At 40.6% G+C, this 21157-nt stretch overlaps 2 protein-coding genes across 2 annotated transcripts; one reads left to right on the top strand and one right to left on the bottom strand.

Moving 5' to 3' along the window:
* Positions 1 to 495: 495 nt before the first annotated feature.
* Positions 496 to 11827, bottom strand: LOC126982466 (phosphorylated adapter RNA export protein-like). The gene is made up of 9 exons (XM_050834505.1): positions 11515 to 11827; positions 9511 to 9680; positions 8495 to 8603; positions 6086 to 6267; positions 4672 to 4838; positions 3973 to 4064; positions 2642 to 2822; positions 2114 to 2253; positions 496 to 1739 (listed from the first exon to the last, which is right to left on the bottom strand). Exons 1-9 carry the CDS (start codon positions 11566 to 11568, stop codon positions 1485 to 1487), a joined length of 1350 nt encoding a protein of 449 aa, XP_050690462.1. The 5' UTR covers positions 11569 to 11827; the 3' UTR covers positions 496 to 1484.
* Positions 11828 to 14184: 2357 nt separating this feature from the next.
* LOC126982463 (60S ribosomal protein L3-like) lies at positions 14185 to 20878 on the top strand. The gene is made up of 8 exons (XM_050834503.1): positions 14185 to 14319; positions 16601 to 16793; positions 17103 to 17271; positions 18477 to 18612; positions 19313 to 19499; positions 19662 to 19864; positions 20369 to 20524; positions 20700 to 20878. The coding sequence occupies exons 1-8, from the start codon at positions 14317 to 14319 to the stop codon at positions 20859 to 20861; spliced, it is 1209 nt and encodes a 402-aa protein (XP_050690460.1). The 5' UTR covers positions 14185 to 14316; the 3' UTR covers positions 20862 to 20878.
* The last annotated feature ends 279 nt before the right edge of the window (positions 20879 to 21157 follow it).

Below are 21157 nucleotides of genomic sequence, written 5' to 3'. Positions count from 1 at the left end.
GAGTGTTTGTCCAGGGTAATTTGTCAGCTGAAATACACATTAACAAGATTGTCAGAGAGACCTATCAGTTAAAAACATATGAGAAGCAATTCACTGCATGGAAGAAGAGATGATGAAGAAACTGATATTTGCAGATCAGTCCCAAGTTAAATGTGGCAGTTGTATGGTCCCACACATAAAAAGAAAGAAAACAAGATCAAGAGAATACAAAAAGCAGCAACAAAGATAGTCCCCAGCCTGACATTTTTGACATAAAAGGAAACATTGGAATAGTGTAGGATGGCATCCCTAAAAATTATGTTAAGGAAAGGTGACATGATTACAAGGGAGTAGACAGAATTGACAGTCTGTTTGTATTGAATAGAAAGCAAATAAAGGACTTGAATGAAGTTGAGAAAGAGATGATGTTTGATAGTAACAAATACAGCTTTCCCAACTGATGCACTGAACAGTGGAACAGTCTGGACAAAGAGGTTGTTCAATCCAAAAACTTAAACTTTCTTTTCTTTTATTTATAAATTTCAGACAGCTGCTTTTTCAGAGTATAACTTCCTGCTTTCAAAATTTCAGACCAGTGGAATTTAGATTAACAGGCATTTCCTGTACATGACATTACTGTCCTAAGATTGTGTTTAAGGGTATACAATTCAACTAACCACTGCCCTGCCCTTGGTTGCTCTTGACTCAGTTTAAACCTGTATATATTTTATATGTCACAAACATACAGAAAAAATTTATGGTCTTTTCACTAATTACAAACAACAAATACAAAAACTGAAATAGCAAAGAATTTCTAATGATAAAGGCTCCTGGTCATAAGGAATGGAAGGAGGGAATGGTTATTGAAGAAAAATGAGAGCATACACAATAAGGGCACATTTCTAATATAGATTGAGAATTGTAGTTATCAATATGATAATCATAAATGATGACAAAGTGTACATAAAATTGTGCTTCCCAGTGCTGAAGTGAGGGGAGCAGCATGCATAAAAAACAAGAAAACTACAATTGGATTTGGGTTATTATTGTTGTTGAATGGCTGTCTTTGTCCCAAATCAACCCCTGAGTGGTGTTGTTTTAGGATTTGACTCACCACAACTTACAACCACTGGCTGTGGAGGAAGACTAAGGCCTGTTGTACCCACTTTTTGGCTGGGAACTGTCACCTTGAACACCATTCAATGCATTGCTTGACTACTGCTTGGAGTTTGGTGCTACTGTTGTTTCTGCAACTTTTCATGGGCATATATATATTATATATATTATATATATATATATATATATATATATATATATATATATATATATATATATATATATATATATATATATATATATATATATATATATATATAATTCCCATGGTATTTGGATCTGAGGCTGTGTTATCAAAACTAACCCTAAAATTGCTTACCTCACCTCAGCACAAGGTTCAGCAATCAAGGGTTGTATCTTACCTACATATGTGTGCAATACTGAGAGTATCAAAACAGCTCCATTTCCTCATTTCCATGAATGTTAAGAAAGTCATCATCATATGCTATCTCAGCACTCTGACTTCTCCTCTCTCCTCCTTCTTTACTTATTTCTTCTGGGTTTGCTTCTATGTTGAGGAAACCACCATTATAGGAATCAAGGGGATGATCTGGGGTCTTACAAGAATCTGCAGTGGTTTGAGACGGTTTGGAAGGTGATGATGGTGTGACGTCCTGTCCCTTGGATGGTGATAACTGATTTATCTGAAAAAATAAAATAAATAAATAAATAAATAAATAATAATAATCACATAACACCAAAACAAAACTATTCTTTTGATACTTGACTATTAATGTAGGCAATGAGACGGTGTCCAACAAAAATGACTTTTAACCCCATAATGACGTTGATGCCGCTGGCGTCATATACAGTACCCTCTCGAGTTTCTCTACTTAAAGAGTATTGATAAAGTGAATGTCTATGAAAATAAGAGATTGAAGCGCGTTTGCCCGTACGGCGAGACAGGAAATTACAACTCGGCCCGTTCCGAAGGGGTTAATGTATAAATATGAAATACATATTTGAAAATTTGTCGTTTTGAGCACATTTTTATTGAAATAATCGACTATTTCCTTACCAGTGAGCCAGAAAGTTCCTGATCCTCAGTATCTGAAGGCTGGGGGGATGTGACAGGAGTGGATCCAGGACACTTAGCTCCTCCAGGGTCATCAGAAAACAGCTCTCCTAGATGAAGACCCTCCTCACTGACAGTTTCTCCTGTAGGATGAAGGAATACGTACATATCAAGTAGGAGTTATTTAATTTTCAAACAAAATTTGCTGAGTATCAAATAAAACGAGGTAAAGAATACATTCTAGAACTGTAACTATAGTCTGATACTGATACTCAACACCACAAGCACATGATGAAATACACACAACTGCTGTCACCACTCGCTACTTGCCGTCACCACAAGATAACATTCCCGCTGGAATACCAATCAACCTGTTTCTTTATAACAAGTGCCCCCCCCTTTTTTTATCTTACAATCTGAAGACCAATACCTTTAACTATCTGACAACTTCTATTTACCAATAGGTTAAACTCCTTATAAAATAAATACAAAAGCCTCAGCTTATACATCAGCATAAACAGTAATCACTACCCTGTGGCTTAGACTCATGTCTCTCTCGCTTGCGGTGAGCTCTCTTGCGTTTCCTCCACTGTTGTAAAGAGCCGGAATCCTCTTGAGGGAAGATCTTCAGAAAATCTGCTTGTTCAAGTGTTGGCAGACACTTCAGCAGTTGCAGGTATACACCTCCAGATGTCCTTCTCCTCGATCCATTCTGTAATAGCAAAATACTTATGAAACACTGTAGAACTGAGGGCTAGTTCTAAGGCAATACAAGCATACAAGAAAGTTAAAGATATACAGTAATCCCTCGCCATATCACGGTTCACTTATCGCAGTCTTGCTGTATAGCGGATTTTTAAATTGTATCATATCGCGGATTTTTGTCACAAACAGCCTCGAAAGGACCAGCAGGTCTGCTGTTGTTTGTTCTTTCTTTGTGTTCCCATTAGATTATATGAACACACACACACACACACAGAAGGTGAAATGGAAAGGGTGTGGGGAGGGAGGGGCAGAAGTGAGAGTCACGTCATATCCTGACTGAAGTCCTGACCTGCTATAACTCTACCTCAGAACTTAACCTGACTCTCCCTCAGGACCTGACATGACTCTCCCCACTGTCCCTTCCTCCCCACACCCTTCTCCTTGTTTTCATCCTCCGTATCTCTCCCTGTTTCCTCCACTACTTTTTCTTGTTCTCCCTTCTTACATCCTCTATCGGTATTTTTTTCATGATTTACTCTGTTCCTCTCCTCCCTTTCCCCTTCCATATTTACCTAATTGTGATATAAAAGAAGTGAGCTACGCTCATCTGAGTATTCTTCCGCCACGCCAAACTAATTCCTGTGCGAAGTTCGCATTTACGAAGCAAATGTCGAAACAAGAATTATAGTATCATTTATTGGGACGGCGTCGTAACAACGAAACGTCGTAGGAAGTGTTTATAAGAAAGTGGGAAAGGTCAATAGGAGTGTGGGAAAAATTTGTAAGTGTGTGGGGAGGGTTTATAAAGCCTTAAAATATATATAAACAATTAAAAAAAAATATAAGGTTGCTCCTTCGCGGATTTTCGCCTGTCGCGGGGGGTTCTGGAACCTAACCCCCGCGATAGACGAGGGATTACTGTACTTGTGGTCAGGAGATGTGTATTTCTGAGTGTAAGTACCTGTGTAAACATGTTTCGTAGAATTAAATTAAATGAGAAACTTTCAGAATATACACCAAGTATCCAAAATTTTTGCTTAGCTGATACCTACAAACCCCCGTGGTTGCCAGATACTAGGGGTTTTACTGTAATACAACTACTACTACTTCTGCTGCAACTACAACAACGAAGAGGAAAACAAGGTCACAAGGCTCACCAGCACCATCATGCCTCCATCCCTCTCCACTTCTTGAGTTTTCTTGTACAGATCTAGTGCCTTCTCCCGACCAAGAACTTCCACCACATTAACTGTCAGAAAAAAAAAACATATTAGTCACTGTAACCAGAGGGATCATCCAAATTTTTCTAAACACACTCCCACATCAGAAATTCCTGCCCTATTATACCAAATAACCAGCCATTCAATAAACTATCTGTTGGTGGAGCCTATTGGTTGGCCCAAGCCTGTAATGGCACAGGCAAGTGTTTTATAGTGGCATCATCTTGCTTGGCTTATGGTGCCCCCTGGAGCTCAACCTTGATCCCCTTTAAAGTTTATCTAGAGTCCAGGTTGATATGTGATCTTCAGGACAGCATGTGGGTAGTCTTAGGCCACTCGGTGTCGACTGAAAATTTCCTCTTTAAATGAAAAGTAAAAGACCAGACAGGTACTAGGGTAGAAAAGTTACGAGGTATGAATTGGAAAATGAAGATAAAGAAATAGAATCATTTCAGTCAACCCTGACAAACCTCAGAAATTTTTTAGATTTATTAGAGCTGGAATTTATCAGAAGGAAACATTTCTAGACTGATGTAAAATCTAATAAACAACAATAAGTATAATCAGATAAATTACCAGACAAAATGCACTCCAATCACAACTTTTCCTCATCCTTGACCATCCACCTAATATTACCTATAAGTTCTGGCTTCCTCTCCATGAGCCCGTCAGCAATGGCCAGGCCCACATCCTTGTCAGGCATTGAGTCGCTCACGTCCACATCAATCAGTTCCCTCTTCCCACTTTTTGTCTTTGGCTTCCGATGGCTAAGTCTTTCCTTCACATTACGCTTTCTACTCATCCTGAAAGAGAACAGAAAAGCCACTATGCTTAGTACAGTTCCATGTAGTTTGTTCCTGGGTATTCAATTGGCCCAGATGCTGTAATGACCTACTGATAACAGATCATAAAGTATTGGGTTTTATTTCTAGAGACATAATATGCAGCACATACAAAAATACCTTCTAACTATACAAAGTAACATTACTTTATCAATTGTATTTTGGGAAACCCTAACATATGACAAACTCGAGACTTTGATTATATGGGTATGCAGAAGATCTGGGTACATGTATTTAGGTTTATCCTACAACCAAACTTGCAACTGTCAGGTTGAGTTAACCCCTTGAACACGAGGACACGTATACTGCGTCCTTGTGTGCCCTGTACCATATCCGAGGATGCGCATACTGCGTCCTGGCTCGTTTTAGCCAATATACGAGTTATTTTATCTCTATGCTTATGCTTACATCTCAAAATTATCAATTAATTTATGTTTCTTTATGTGTACCATTTAATTCTGCATGTTTTCATGTATAATACACGATGATTATGTTGAGTTTAAGGCTGAAAACTTATTATATTCAATTTTTCTGCCTAAATTTGCTGTTCAACACCTACATATTTCTGGTGAGTAATGAAACGTCTTTATTTTCAGATTATGTGAATATATTTTTTTGTTTTCTGGGGTCCCTCTCAATAAACCAAAGTGTTCAATAATCCAAATCTCTCAGCCCACTGCCATTCAGATTATTGGACTTTTCCTTAAAACTGTTTCATTTAGTAAGCCTCCAAACACCTGTATTTTGGTCTTGTCTGAGAAGACCTAAGTCTCTGGGGCTTTGCCTCCGTGTGAAGTGCCTTGAGGGCCATCACCAAAATCTCCATTGACTCTACGAAGAATACTTCATCTCATCAGCAAAAACAAGGTCAGTGACATTAGTACTGTCAATAAATGCTCCACAATGACTGATCTACAACTATGCCTAATATCTAGTCAATTCAGATGTTGAAAAGTGATGGGGCAAGGACACAGCCCTGTCTCACTCCTGTTTTCACGGGGAAAGAAGATAAACTAAATCTAAAGTCAATTAACACTGTACAGATTGTTTCCCCTACAAATCGAATGAAACTCCAAAAATTGCAAAGAACATGACTCAGTAATATTGATACAGATTATTCCAATTTTCCACTACTTGCCACCTGAATGAGACCAGAGAGAAAGATAAAGTGAAAGGCAGTAGACACAATAAGTTAAATCTTGCCTTACCTTTTGTTTTTAGTCTCTATATCCTCCTCTTCTTCCTCACTATGGCTGTCATCCTCTGAGTAATGGCGATCCTGGGGATGGTGCAGTTTGCGTGCCTGGAGATAGTCATAGCTTTCAACGCTGCGATCACCACGATCCAGGCGACGCTTTAATCCAAAGCCTCCTATTTCTTGTGCCAAAACCTGCAAAACAGTATTCAATTAATAACGGCGCCACTATAAACAATTGCCTGCGCCATTACGGGCTCGGGCCAACCATCAGGCCTCTATGGAATAGCCTATGGGCCACATGTAAAAAAAAAAAAATAATAATATAAAAAAAAGCTCATATTTTTTTTTATGTTACTTTACCCACTGCTATTGCCTTGGTTAAAAATGGAATACCAATATAGGGTTGTGGCATAGGCAACATTTTCTTTAAGGCTACAGGGCAACACTTGAACACAACCGAGCACCTCCCCCAGCAGTGAACTGTGGTGTCTCACAGATCATTTTCTGATTTTAAAAGTGGGCATGGGCACTTCCTCATAACACATTGTGTTGCTGCTGTGCCTTCAGCTGTAGCAACAAGTCAGAGGAATAGAAACTGCATAATTTCTTGAAGACCCACAGAAAACACTCATGTGAGAAAAGAGCAGAACTGTGCCACCCAATCCTTCATTGTGTAGGCAATAGAAATGCAATACCTGTCATTTGCTTCTTTAACCCTTTCATTGCACGTGGTGAAGGAGGCAACGATCCCCCCAGGCGCACTCTGGCAGCCTGACAGGGGTGTCTCTTTTAACTGCTGTATCTCAAAAATTATTCATCACAGCTAAAAAACAAAACCACCATTGGAAAGAGGCCCAGATCTATAAGATTCGGTTATGTATGCCTCTCCTGTGAATGTACAGGCCCGTTCAGGGGTGTTGCCTGTGAACACTTATGTATGTGCGTGCGCGACGGCCAGCCATATTGAGGCAACTGAGTAGATCTTGATGGGGTGCTGGCAGGGTAGTATTGCCAACTGCAATATTTATAACTATTTTGTCAAAAAATCAGTCAAGTGATAGGTGAAGCTATGCAAAAATGCTGCAATATTGAACAACAACATCCACCAATTACTTGTCCATAGATTTTCCGTGCTAGGCTGATATGATTTTCCACCAAATTTAGTGGAAAACCCACTGAATTGGCAATGCTGTGGGGTGAGAAGAGGCTCGTAAAATATCGTTGGAATACACTCATACACGGGAAATTTAAGTGCGACTGGAGGTCGCAGCAAGCGTTTAGCACCACCAGCAAATGACGCTACCGCTCGCTGTGAGCGCTTAGCAATGAAAGGGTTAAAAGAACTGTGAGGCAAATTACTAAAAACTTTTCATTGAAATAGTCTTACCTCAGTTTACAAGCTTGATTCATTCCGGAATTTTGCTCACAAACCAAAACGAACGCACACTGTAGTACTGAAAACACAAAGATCGCAAACTAGAGCACAAACGTAACCGGACATCTGCAAATGGGTGCTATCTCTGGGAATGTACAATACGGACTGAGACCCCATTCACATTGTTTTCCACTCTGAACGCTCTCGTCTTGTGGCGAACAAAGGTAACCCATGCTCACGTCTTTGACTTGTACAAACAGTATGCTTGTACACCATGTCACTGCTCATTAGTGAACTTTTTCTGTTCAGAAATCAAAACATTTATAAATTTAGTAAGGCACTCGTAAACTGAGGTATTACTGTAATTCAAATAATGCTTGATTTCTTTCAAAACAAAACCACTGTTAGAAAAACCTGGCAGTTCCACCTGCTTCTTGCTACCCTTTTAACAAACTAATTGAAAGGTGAGTCAAATCAGGCTTCCAGTGGTATGTGCCCTAACTGAGGATTTTTCTGGTGTTCATCCTGATGTACCAAGGAATGACATGAGTGCTTTGGACTTTGGATTTAAATAGTATACATCTCATGAACAAAATCTATCAGAACACATGAAAAAAATACATAAATGACTAAATATGGGTGTAAGGATAAATATAAACTACCCCCACGAAATTAGGAGAAGCGCGCGAAAAACTCTGTGCGGGAGTTGGAAGCGTGGGGATCACGGAGTTGGTAACGAAGGGGTTAATGAAAAGTTGGAGAAAGAAAATTGGAGTTACTACCATAACACTTCTTTGGGGTCTAAATAGGAACATTCCTGGTCCCATCCCTAGATAAGAACTCAAGGCACTCTACTTAGCCAAAGTAGTAATTTTAAAGATATGCAAAACTTAATGCATCCTGAAAGCCTTTAAAAAATCCCCCAGAGCTAAGATGCTATAAGTACTTCAAGTAATCTGAAACAAAAATTCTAGTTATAACTTTATACATCCAAAGAGTATTTGAAACATGAACTCCTTAAAACTTCTGCTTTCCAAAACTTACCTGTTCCTCCATAACTGTGGACCAGATGTTGTTGCGTCGTCTAGCTTTAGCAATGGGTCGACCCTCCTGTGTCCCACCACTGTCTTCTGTCAAGGCATGGGGGCCACGGCTGAGTGAGAATATTAGAATATAAGAACTCTTACCCAAATGATCATTCAGGGCATAGTAAATTATATTGAAGAGGAAATACCAAGTGAAAAAAGTGCACAAGAAGTCAGTTAACCGAGAGGGGAGGAGAGGATGAGGCTTTCTCATACTGTCTCCTCACGAGTTTGTGACTATTTTGTCACAGTTTGTGACTGCCATCTATTCTTGGCTGGTAGCGGCGGATTGGAACCCACATCATCCAGGACGCGGGTGAAACGCGGGACCAGCACGCTAACCACTCAGCCACCGCCTCCCCAATAGAATAGAACTCCTATAGAATTGCTAAAAAAGTGAATACATCCAATCCTACCGAATAACAGGCCCAATGGTCCAGTAATGACTGTGAAGGGCAGGTCTGGATACGGCGGCACAACACACTGGTCCATGGCGTGGCATGCTCTCATTTACAAACAAGAAAAGACTATCACCTTGCGCTGATGATAAACGTGCCGACACTCATAATTTTTTATTGCAAGAATTAATCAGAATCACTGGTAAACTCTGGAACAGCCTTGCTTCATTTGTATTACCTCCTTCCTCTGCCATGAATGCTTTCAAGAACCAAAACTGAGATTCTCTTTTGGCTACTTTTACTGTCTTCTACTTGCAGGAACAGCACTATTGTGGTATATTTTGAATTTAATTTTGACCTTGAGCTGATTCCACAAAAAAATTACTATATAAATAAATAAATGGAAAGGCCCACCATTCCAAAATCAACAAATCCCAGTGAAGCAACACATCCATCTAATGTGAGTTCCCCTTTAATGGAAATTTCTTTGGTACCTAATTTGCATTAAATGGGGTCTACTATGGAAGGGTTCTCTACTACTATGTTATATTCCACCACAGAAATACTTTGTACTCACCTCTCTGGACCTCCAGTGTCCATTTTACTAACATTTGGTCGTTTACGCTTGGCTGCGAAAGGAGAATCTGAGTCTGAGTCTGTTGAGTACTCCTCATCACTAGATGGCACATGGCGTCCCACAGGCCTGTACAGGGAGGAGTCAGGTCTCACCACTGGCTTGTAGGATACCTAAATGAGGAGGAGAGTATTGGTACAAATAAATGGAAGGGATTAGAGAAAGGCTCATGTCCCTGACACTAAAATTTGACAACTTGCAATCAAGAGATAAAACAGGGTAAAATGAAGTGTTCATACATGTAACAAGAATGAAATGGTATGCACATCAAGATGGTTCCTTTAGTGCCATTTTCACAGTCATTTTGTTTGTGTTGATCGTTACCAATGGTGTCGATCGCAGCTATAGTATTTCCTCGTAAAACTGGCCGATAGGGTAGTGGCGGCTGCGGGGTTAGCCTAGCCCCACACCTTACCACACACCCCCAACACCTCTTGCTTCCTCTGCAGCCGCCACTACCCCATAGGCCAGTTTCATGTGGAAATCTATAGTGTCGACCACCGCCATTGGTAACGATCAAAACAAACAAAGTGACTGTGAAAGTGGCCCTTAGTCCAGTGGTTCCCAATGTTTTTTGCACTCGCGACCCCTTACCCAAAAGCTTGAAACCCACACGACCCCCTACTATAAGCAGCTTGATTTACATTTTGTTTTCTATGAAGGAGAGGGAAAGAAACTTCTAACAAAAAATTTCTTCAAGAATCCTGTAGTTATCTATTAGCAAACAATCACAACATTGGTCCAACCTTAATTCACAAAAAGAACACTATTCCTACAAGGCGGCGGTGGCCGAACTGGTAGCGTACTGGGCCCACATTCACTGCGTGATGGATGACGCGGGTTCGAATCCCCACGCTACCACTCGGATTTTTCAGTCACCGCCGAGTGGCTTAAAACTACCCACATGCTGTCTTGAAGATCACCCATCAACCCGGACTCTAGAGGAAGCCATCCAAGCGAATCAAGAACGAGTTCCGGGGGGGCAGCATGAGCCAGTGCAAGATGGCGCCACTATAAACACTCGCCTGCGCCAGAACGGGCTGGGCCGACCATCAGGCCCCACCTGGAAGAAGCCTTGGGCCAACCATCAGGCCCCACCGGGAAGATGCCTACTGGCGCAATAGGCAACAACGTAAAAAAAAAAAAATAAATAAAAAAAAATAATATCAACATAGGTTTCAACAGCTATCCAGCCCAGCACTGCAAACAATACTCAGAAATTAGAAAGGCACATACATTTGTACAACAGCCATACAAAGAAGACGAAGAAGAACACCTAGCTGACATATTATTACTGAAAAATAGCAATAAAGGAAGTGAGAAAATAGAAGAAAGGAAAAATTACTTTAAAAAACTCTGGAAGGAAAGACAAAGAATTCAGAAGGCTAAAACACAAGTGCAAAACCAGTGAAAAAAAAATAGATGTCAAGTGAACATTTAAAAAGAAAATAAGACTTAAAGCACGAGAACATTGACATTGAGTGAAAAGAAAATCCGGGAGCCCGTTCGTGGATCTGAAAGTGGTGACAATATAGAATAATACCTGTCTGCCTTTCAGTAATTTCTGTATTCCGTTAGTCGTAATGTCAAGGGGGGCTATCAGGGGGAAGGGGCTGTGTGGCATGTTTGGTGTTAGGTTGTGTTCTTGTATGTACAGCGATCGGAACTGTGTGTTACCCCACAGAAGCGGATTAAAAGAAGAATACTGTGCTGGCAAGTGTCAACAACTGGGGTGACTTTGTTTGAAGGGATAAACAGCAAACTGACAACACATTACTTCTACATTTACCAGGACTCAGGAACGATTCTGAATTTGCATGCCATCCTAATTTGACACCAGAAAAGGGGAAAACAAAATACAGACATCTACACTTTGGCGGGGCAGGAGACACAGCCAGGCGGGGAGGACATTACGAGCCACACAGCACAAGCAACATATGAACTTACACCAAAACTGTCTTCATTTCCGTCCGATATCTCTCCTTCCTCCCGTTCCTCCATGGTAATTTGCCAAGTTGGGCGTGAGCGGAAGGAGCCTCCGTATCAGTGCCGTTGAGGGCGAAGTAAAGCCTTTGGAACGGCACTTCAGGACGAGTGTTTTCCACGGCGGACTCCTCCTGTATTTTATTTTCTCCTTCTTTCAGAGTTCACACAGCAGTTGTTTTTTATCCTCAATGTTTTCTTTCCTGAATAAAAGTCTCCTATGGTATCGTTTGGGTTTTCCTCATATGGCTGCTGAAAACGTCTGAAAACACTGAAACAAGTAAGCGCTGTCTTGCGTAATCTTTCCTCTATTTAACTGTTACCCTTTATATGTATTGCTTCTATAGGTGGTGCTATATATGGTTGATAAAAAGAAAAAAGAAAATTAGATGTGTGCTGTGGTTAGACATGTGTTCCATTCAGTTATATGATGTTGATTTTGATCTTGATGTCATAAGTCACTATTCCTGACTTTGTAACGGCAGCTCCTGTAAAAGAAAAATAATAATGATTGATTGTTAAGTTTATTGTTGCAGACACAGCAAAGGAGTAGGGAGGAACATGCCATCCCTACCCCCAGGCAGTACAAAGTGTAGGTATAGTCGGTTTCATTCCGTCCGTCCACCATCAGAGCGGGAATTTTGATGGATGTGGCACCTGCGCATTTCTAGTTCGTGTATGCGTGAAAATCAACTATTATGATAGACATCCAAGCTTATTTTTCAATAATATATTTGAATATTTATGTATACAAAAAAAAACTCAGTCGTTTGCATCGATAATCTAACATACAAGCACGCGAAAAGACAATTAAGATTGTATCAATAACTTAGTAATAATCATGCTCGAACGATCTGTGAATTGAATTGAAATATTTATTGTTGTAAAATACAACAAAGAGGGATGGCTGGTCTTGCAGACAAACCCCTGACTGGCTAGTTACAAAAAATAAAAATTTCCATTGTATGTACAAAAATACAAACACAAGTTGAGGTCAATTAACAGAAAAAGGAATTAGAATGTAAATACTGATAATATTAATTCCCGAGTAGGTACACATGCAGTTATCTAGAACTACACCTTTTCACCCTCAAATTAAAAAAAGTTGAATTTCAAATTAAAAAAGTTGAAATTAAAATTAAAAGTTAAATTTCAAATTTAAAAAGTTGAATTTCAAATTAAAGAAGTAGAATTTCACATTAAAAAGTCTAAATTCAAATTAAAAAAGTTGAAATTCAAATTTAAAAAGTTGAATTTCAAATTTAAAAAGTTGTAGTTCAAATTAATAGATGAAGAGCAAGTCATAGAAAGAGATATATGTGCATGCCTACATACATAAATTCATATACACACACACACACACACACACACACACACATATATATATATATATATATATATATATATATATATATATCTATATATATATATATATATATATATATGAAAAAAGTGGATCGAACTCGCGTCCTCTAAGGTGGAAACCCTATAAGCTCTACCACTGAGCCGTCGGGCAGTGTGTGTGTGTGTGTGTGTGTGTGTGTACGGTATGCATGTATGTATGTATGTATTTATGTGTGTGTGGAGGGGATGTGTGGTATGAGTGCTTGTGGAATGAGTGCTTGTGGAATAAGTATTTGTGGAATGAGTGCTTGTGAACTGAGTGCATGTGTAACTAGTATTTGTGGAATGAGGGTTTGTGGAATGAGTGCGCGTGGAATAAGTATTTGTGGAATGAGTGCTTGTGGAATGAGTCTTTGAGGAATGAGTGTTTGTGGAATGAGTGTGTGTGAAACGAGTGTTTGTGGAATGAGTGCGTGTGGAATAAGTATTTGTGGAAAGAGTGCGTGTGGAGTGAGTCTTTGAGGAATGAGTGTTTGTGGAATGAGTGCGTGTGGAATGAGTGTGTGTGGAATGAGTGTTTGTGGAATGAGTGTTTGAGGAATGAGTGTTTGTGGAATGAGTGTGTGCGGAATGAGTGTGTGTGGAATGAGTGTGTGTGGAATGAGTGCGTGTGGAATGAGTGTTTGTGGAATGAGTGCGTGTGGAATGAGTGTGTGTGGAATGAGTGCGTGTGGAATGAGAGTGCGTGGAATGAGGGTTTGTGGAATGAGGGTTTGTGGAATGAGTGCGTGTGGAATGAGTGTGTGTGGAATGAGTGTGTGTGGAATGAGGGTTTGTGGAATGAGTGCGTGTGGAATGAGTGTGTGTGGAATGAGTGTTTGTGGAATGAGTGTTACCGTCGCCATGCGCGGCTATTAATGTAGGTGCTCTCAACTTCACTCTATACCTTTATAAAAATAGCCTCTTTCTGTAATACAGGCCGCAAGCATGTGTTCTCTTATATCAGTGGTGTAATTCCATCTTAACTTTATTATAAATCCTTGTCTTTCCACTTTCAGGCTCCTTTCATACTCTTTTCTTCACTCCTCGTCCCAAATATTACGAATTTATTGCTCTCTTGAAATATTTCTTCTCAGTATAATTTCTCAGTATCCTTGAGCCTAATCTTTTTCCATCCATAGGTATGTTTCTTCGCTGTCACTCCTTTTAACTTCTATTCCTCTTAATTTATTCTTCTTGTCCCTTGCCTTGTTCCTTTCCTTCTTTTATTTCCATTGTAGGCACATTTTTATCCTACTGCGTGGTAATAGAGCTTTCAAATAGCGCGCGTCCGGAAGAGAAACGTGGCAACAGTGTGCGCAGAGAGGGGGTATATATAGAGCGGCGCAGCATCGTCCTTCCTTTCCACGGCTGGGAGACAAGATGGTGAGTACTGGGTGTTGTTCAGTGCGGGTGGCGGTCATTTTCCGGTCAGTTTATTGCTTTTCTGTGCGTTGGTTAAGGATATCTGCGTCACTGGAGCGGCTAAATGCTTATTCCCAGTGTCTTTCGTGGCTCCAGAATCGTTCATGGGTATCTGTGACTATTGGGACGTGGCACGTGGCCCCAGTCTCGACAAATTATCGTACTCGACGCATGGTATTTTCCGGCTTCTGGCCCTTGACTATTACCTAAGAACATCTGTTAACGCTTTTAACGACAAATTATGGTTAATTGGTAATTTGTGTGCTCAAGGGAGTTTAGTATTTCGGTGTTTTACCAGTCTCAACATGGCCTTTTTTACCCTTCTCAGCAGATAGCTTCTCATTGAGTAATTTGAACCCCGTATATACTCACCGCAAAGTAATTATAATGCTGACAGGGATTTTTGAAAGTTAATGGGTTTCTTGTGGGCGCCTTTGGGGGCGTAATGTGGGCGCTGGGCAGTATTGCCAGATTGTCGTACTCAGCTGCTTATATTTCCCAACTTCCTACCTCAAAACTGTCTTCTGGGCTCCAATAACGAAACTAGTTATAGTTATCGTTAAGAGTTGGATCCTGATGTTTCTTGGCAATGGTTAGGCGTCAGAAACCGGTAAATACTATGCTCTGAGTACGACAATCTGGCAACGGTGGGGCTGGGGGGGGGGGGGGGGAGCGTAACACCCCGGGGGGTTGTGGGGGGCGAAGCCCTCCCGTTAGCGGTTAGGTTACGTTAAATTAGCTTAGGGTAGTTAAATTCGACTCGGGCAACGGAAATACGCAGTGCAGGGCGGGACATGCCTGCCTATTACCATCACTACTACTGCTACTAACTCCCCTCTCTGCCTCTCGTAGTTGCTACATTCTACTATTAGGTGTTCCATCGTTTCTTTCTCCCCTGTCTTACAGCTACAGTTCTGGTTTCCCCCGTCCCAGGCATACACATCAGAGATACACTATTAATCTGGGTAGGCCTTATAACAAACGAATAAAGCAGATTTTCGAAAGAATTACCCCATGATGTTCTTGCTTGTTTGGTCCGTTGGTCTGGTACGTTTTTTCTTGCGAGCAGTATCCACTATCACAAAGATCTCAATAGGACAAAGTAGAGCAAAGCCATGCAAATTAATTTTTCCTGCAGTTTTCCCCAGCGCTCATGCGTGGTGGACAGCAGAGCGACATTTATGTGAGGAGGTATTTCTCACACCGCTGTACATACACAGCTCTGGCACCCTGGGTGTTAAGGGGTATGGTTACCTTTATAGCTAGTCCTTGGGGAAGGGAAACTTTAGTACACAATGACACAGAAGTACACCCGTATAAAACTCACGAGAGGGTAGCCACCTTTGGCGAAGTTAATACAACATGGATTCTTTTTCGGTCTCTGAATGCAGTGCAGTAACTTCTGGAAAACAGAAGGGGGATGAGGGGGGCGAAGGTTATGGTAAGCTAGGTTTTGTCAGTTCAAATTTATTCGGCACGGTGTGGGGCGGCGGAAATATGTAGCTAATGATGGGACAGGGTGGCAGTGTGGTGGTGTAATAAAACTTCTGATAATAATATAAAAGTTATGACCGGAAAATATTGCGCATTTTCTCGTGGCCGTGACTTGTCACGTGGAAGCACCCCACTCGTTCTCACTTTCTCGCTCTCCCGCTCTCTCTCTCTCTCTCTCTCTCTCTCTCTCTCTCTACCTACTTGCCTACCACTACCATAGCAGTCATCAGAGTCACTGTCACTGATTCGCCCACACTCTACTTCCGCCAGGAGCAAAGGAACTGCTTGACGTGTCACAAGACGTGACAGATGTATTCCGAATAAAAGTGGAAAGTGATCTGTGGCCTTCGGTAGCCTGCGTGCTGGAGACGAATGAGTGTGTACGGATGCCAGATGCCTCCACCATTCTTGAGTCGAGAACTGGCGGTATATTTGAAACGTAGGGCGTGTTGAGTGTGATGATTATGTATATGATCCCTGTACGGGTGGGGCATGTGGTAGCGCACTTATATATACGATCGCCATAATCTAAGGGTTAAAGGAATAGGGAGTCTTTAGTAACAATATTGTATCTAGCCTGCCTAACTTTGAAGAGAAGAAAATTGAAATACACCATTGTATTTCACTTATTCAATATTTTTATTAATTTATTTATTTACTTTCTCTATAAGAAATATAACTGGTAATGTTAGATGCTTAGCTGGTAAATTTATGTATTACTGCAGCTAATCATTTTTTCTTTTTACAGTCTCACCGAAAGTTTAGTGCCCCCCGCCATGGGTCTATGGCATTCTACCCCAAGAAGCGGTCAAGTCGCCACCGCCCAAAGGTGAAGGCATTCCCCAGGGATGACCGCACCAAACCTGTCCATCTTACTGCCTTCCTTGGCTACAAGGCTGGCATGACTCATGTTGTGCGTGTGGCCGACAAACCAGGATCGAGTAAGTTAGCCTGTAGCTGTTCTCCATTTGATCTTTTATGATGTAGAGTGTTTGCTGGCCTCCGCTGGCAAATTCTTCAGTGACTTTGGAAGCTGAGTTTGTGCAGCTGTTCGTGTCATGCATCAGAGAGAAATCATGTCCCCTGGGGCAACCTGGGTGAGGGCAGGACTGTGTATATTCCAGTACTTTTTGCAGCTCATATGAGCTAAGACAAGAAGTTAAACCATACACTGTACAAACCCATTGTTGATTATTTTCAGTTGCATTTTCCAAGTTTTTGTAGTTTTAACAGCTCTCCTTTTTTTCCAGAAATTAACCGGAAGGAGGTTGTTGAAGGAGTTACCATCTTGGAGACTCCACCTATGATATGTGTTGGTGTGGTGGGATACATCAATACTCCAAGAGGGATGCGTGCCTTTAAGACCGTCTGGGCCGAGCATCTTTCTGAAGAATGCAAGAGGCGTTTCTATAAGAACTGGTGAATATTTTCATTTTATGTACATTAGTGTCTTACTATAAGGATACTGGTGTTTGTAAAGAGCTCTTTTCAGGCCATTTCCTTGAGATTAGTTCCAGGAATGTCAGTATGCCACATCATTCTCTGAACTTCAGTTTATAAACTGTATTAAAAGGTTAATGGCTACATTAAACTTTTGTTAGTAATAGTATGGTGCAAGTGTCCAAAAAAATGAATTAGAAGTGAAGAATGGAATTCCGTAAGTGTAAAGTAGCTTAGGAACTGATAGTTTTTGAGTTTGTAATGACATCTAGTAGGGAGAGTTTAGAACATGGCAGTCAGATGTATATGGGTTTATGTAGTGAATACTGTAAACTATTACCTGGTGTGATTGGTATGTATCATCCATGGTGCAATACGACCTGGTGGTGCTAGGTGAGGTGATATTTTGAACTTGAAATAGTCAGTTAATATGAATATCAGAATTATTTTGAATAACATTTTTGTTGTAAAGGAGTGCAGTGGGTAGCGTGTTTTTTGCCACCTTGATTTGTCACTTGCCTGGTCACGGCCGGCCAAGGATACATGTAGAAAGGTGTTGTTGCTGCCTCCACCTCATGACCACATTTTTCCCATTTGACACTTTTGAGCTGAAGTAACCGGAATAGCTATTGAGTTGACAGTTGTACAAAAGTTTAGGTTAATATATATATTGATGATATGGAGGGAGCTGGCTCCAGCTGGCAAACTTCAGAGCGACTGTGGAGGCTGTGATGATACAGCTGTCCTTGTCGTACATCATAGAGCATCCATGTCCCCTGGGTCAGCCTAGGTGAGGGCAGGGCTGTGTATATTCCAGGACCTTTTGGAGCTCCTAGTGGGCTAAGACCAAGGGTAAAACCATATACTGCACAACCAAAAATTATTGTAAGTGATAAGATAGTGTTTTCAATCTTTTCTAAAAAGGAAACATTTTAATCAGTTCATTACTCCTCTGGCAATCTCATGTAGCCATGAGTCTTGGATTGTGTTTGCTTTTGATTCATCATGGCTTTCCTCTCAGATGACTTAAACCACATTTAAGCTATCTGATTGAGAGAGCTTGAAGAACAAAGCACCCATAGAGTGATTGCTAGTTCTTGTTGGCATTGCTCTGTGAGTGTGTTGGGTCTCTTCCTCCAAGCAAAGTGCTTGTGATAGAGGCCCTCACACATTTCTTTCCCCAGGCACAAGTCAAAGAAGAAGGCCTTTACTAATGCCTCCCAGAAGTGGCAGGACCAAGTCGGCAAGAAAGTAATTGAGAAGGATCTTGCCAAGATGAAGAAATACTGTAGTGCCGTTCGCATTATTGCCCATACCCAGGTTAGTATACTTGTGCTGTTCCATTAGTATTACAATCAAATAGGTATAACTTGTTCCAGTATTTTTCATGGGGTTTCCTTCCAGTCATTCCTGAAATGTAGGTTGGCAGGAGAAAGACAGTTGTATGGTGAGGTTAGTTGAAAAAATAGATTTGCATTAACTTAATAGACTAGCTTTCTGGGATATGAACTGTATTGGCTAAATATGCAGTGCCACATATAGCCTCCTGGAGAGCTGTCAATGAGGTAATTCTATTGAACTGTTTTTTCCCGATTTCCAAACGCTATACATCCTGGTTGGAAAAAAAAAAAAAAAATACTGCTCGAGGGTTTTAAAGTATGTCATGGTATATATGACCGTTAAGTGCATAAAGGCACTAAAAAGTAAAAAGGTTCACGAAAATGCCAAGCTAGTAGGTGCCACTGGAAGGGCAAACCCCTTGACAAACTAGGCTGTCTGTACTGCATTTTAACTGAATCTATTTACTTTTCACTCAATATTTTCACTTGGCGTACTGTGCAAAATTCCTTAAACCTCCTGTACTATCACTTTCACTTGTCCTTGAGTATTAGCAGGTTAAGACGAGCACTTAGAAGCTGTGGGAGCCGAGAGTTTATGGATTTAAAGTTTTTCTTTTCAATTTTTATTTCCGTGGGAAGCAATAGCTAATGTTTTAATTCATATTATCCCCTACTTGCAGATCAAAATCTTGAAGAAGAGGCAAAAGAAGGCTCACATCATGGAGATTCAGCTCAATGGTGGAACCATTGCTGACAAGATTGATTGGGCAGTTTCCCACTTTGAAAAGCAAGTCCCTGTGGCAAATGTCTTCAATCAAGATGAGATGGTGGATGTTATTGGCGTCACAAAGGGAAAAGGTGTCAAAGGTAAGTGTATCACCAACCCCCTTTTTCTTTATCCAATAAAGCATGATGATTAACTGGTTCAGATATCCTGTTGATAACTATGTTGCCTTCCTTCTGAAAAAAACAAAACATGCTTTCGATTTCCATGGTTGTATGCCTTCACTAAGGTTACCTATCTCACAGGGGTAACCTCCCGTTGGCACACTAAGAAGCTGCCTCGTAAGACTCACAAGGGTCTGCGTAAGGTGGCCTGCATTGGTGCGTGGCATCCGAGCCGTGTGCAGTTTACTGTGGCACGAGCTGGACAGAAGGGTTACCACCACCGGACTGAGATGAACAAGAAGATCTATCGCATTGGACAGGGTGTCCATACCAAGGATGGAAAGGTAACATTTTTTGGCGTATAAGCTACACTTCTGTTTTCAGAGCTTCTTTTGAAAAATTAAGAATTTATTTGTTTATTTGCATAATGTTACTCTTTAGCATACATGAACTAAACCTTTCAGGGGTGCATTGAGGTGTCTTAATTACCCTACAGCTTTGAGATGTTAATAGTTACTTGTATGCTTATGGTAACATGCAAATTTCATTAAACTAGAGTTTTATAATTGAATTTAAAAGTTTTTCCTATCTTGATAATTAATTTTGTTGTCTACTCACTTGATAAAATACTATAGAAAACTTGTACATACAATTTCTTCTGAGGAAATTGTTTTCAATCAAAAATGATCACTGAAGTTTCATTTTCAAGAAAATAGAAAATATCCTCAGTTAAAAGTAACCCTTTTATTGTTCATGGAAACTATTATTCCACGTTAGCATACATGAGGTACTTTGTGGTGCTTTAATTGATGCAAAATATTTACGTACCTTTTTTAATTCAATTTCAGGTGGTGAAAAATAATGCTTCTACAGAGTATGACTTCACTGAGAAGACCATTACCCCCATGGGTGGCTTTCCTCATTATGGTGAGGTAAACCAGGACTTTGTCATGATCAAGGGCTGCTGTGCTGGACCCAAGAAGAGGGTCGTTTGTCTCAGGAAGGTACGTACCAATTTTTTTTACAGTTACATGATAAAATGTCTTGAAAGGATGAACCATATAGAGCCAATATAATTTTTGAGCAAAAATGATATTGAATGATAGGACTGAAAATGCCATAATGTGGTCTTGTGTAATGTGATGTATTCAGCTTCTGACTAATGTTATGTACTTGCAGTCCATGTTGGTCCAGACGAAGCGTGTTGCCCTTGAAAAGATTGACCTGCACTTCATCGACACCAGCAGCAAGATGGGTCATGGTCGCTTCCAGACCAGTGCTGAGAAGTCTGCCTTCATGGGTCCCCTCAAAAAGGACAAGAAGAAGCTGCTCCAACAATAAAAAAAATGTTGGATGAATTAGTCTTTCCCTATCAAACAAGTCCTTGGGAGGTTATCATACTCCATGTCTGTTTCTAGATGGAAATATGGCAGCTGTGTAGTGTGAAAAAGGTTTGTTGCATAGTATTGGTGAAGGAAAGAACAGAACATCATGGGTGTTAATATACATCATGGGTGTTAATATGCCCTAGTTAAGAATGGTTTTAATATTTTGGAGAGGGTCTTTAACCCGGTAGCAGTGGGGATCACATTTCTTATGGCCCCTTTGTGAGAAAAATTAGTAAAAATCACTCGCAC

Source organism: Eriocheir sinensis, chromosome 51, assembly GCF_024679095.1.
Source record: "Eriocheir sinensis breed Jianghai 21 chromosome 51, ASM2467909v1, whole genome shotgun sequence".
Classification (NCBI taxonomy): domain Eukaryota; kingdom Metazoa; phylum Arthropoda; class Malacostraca; order Decapoda; family Varunidae; genus Eriocheir; species Eriocheir sinensis.
This window is presented reverse-complemented; position numbering and strand designations above follow the sequence as displayed.

Excerpts from the sequence above, each read along its gene's own strand:
- LOC126982466 (XM_050834505.1), bottom strand. The coding sequence starts at position 11,568 with ATGGAGGAACGGGAGGAAGGAGAGATATCGGACGGAAATGAAGACAGT. Across the intron at positions 6,268-8,494 it reads CCACAGTTATGGAGGAACAG|GTTTTGGCACAAGAAATAGG; the intron begins GTAAGTTTTGGA and ends ACTGTTTTGCAG. Across the intron at positions 2,254-2,641 it reads ACATGAGTCTAAGCCACAGG|GAGAAACTGTCAGTGAGGAG; the intron begins GTAGTGATTACT and ends TTCATCCTACAG.
- LOC126982463 (XM_050834503.1), top strand. Across the intron at positions 18,613-19,312 it reads GCATTATTGCCCATACCCAG|ATCAAAATCTTGAAGAAGAG; the intron begins GTTAGTATACTT and ends CCCTACTTGCAG. Across the intron at positions 19,865-20,368 it reads TCCATACCAAGGATGGAAAG|GTGGTGAAAAATAATGCTTC; the intron begins GTAACATTTTTT and ends ATTCAATTTCAG.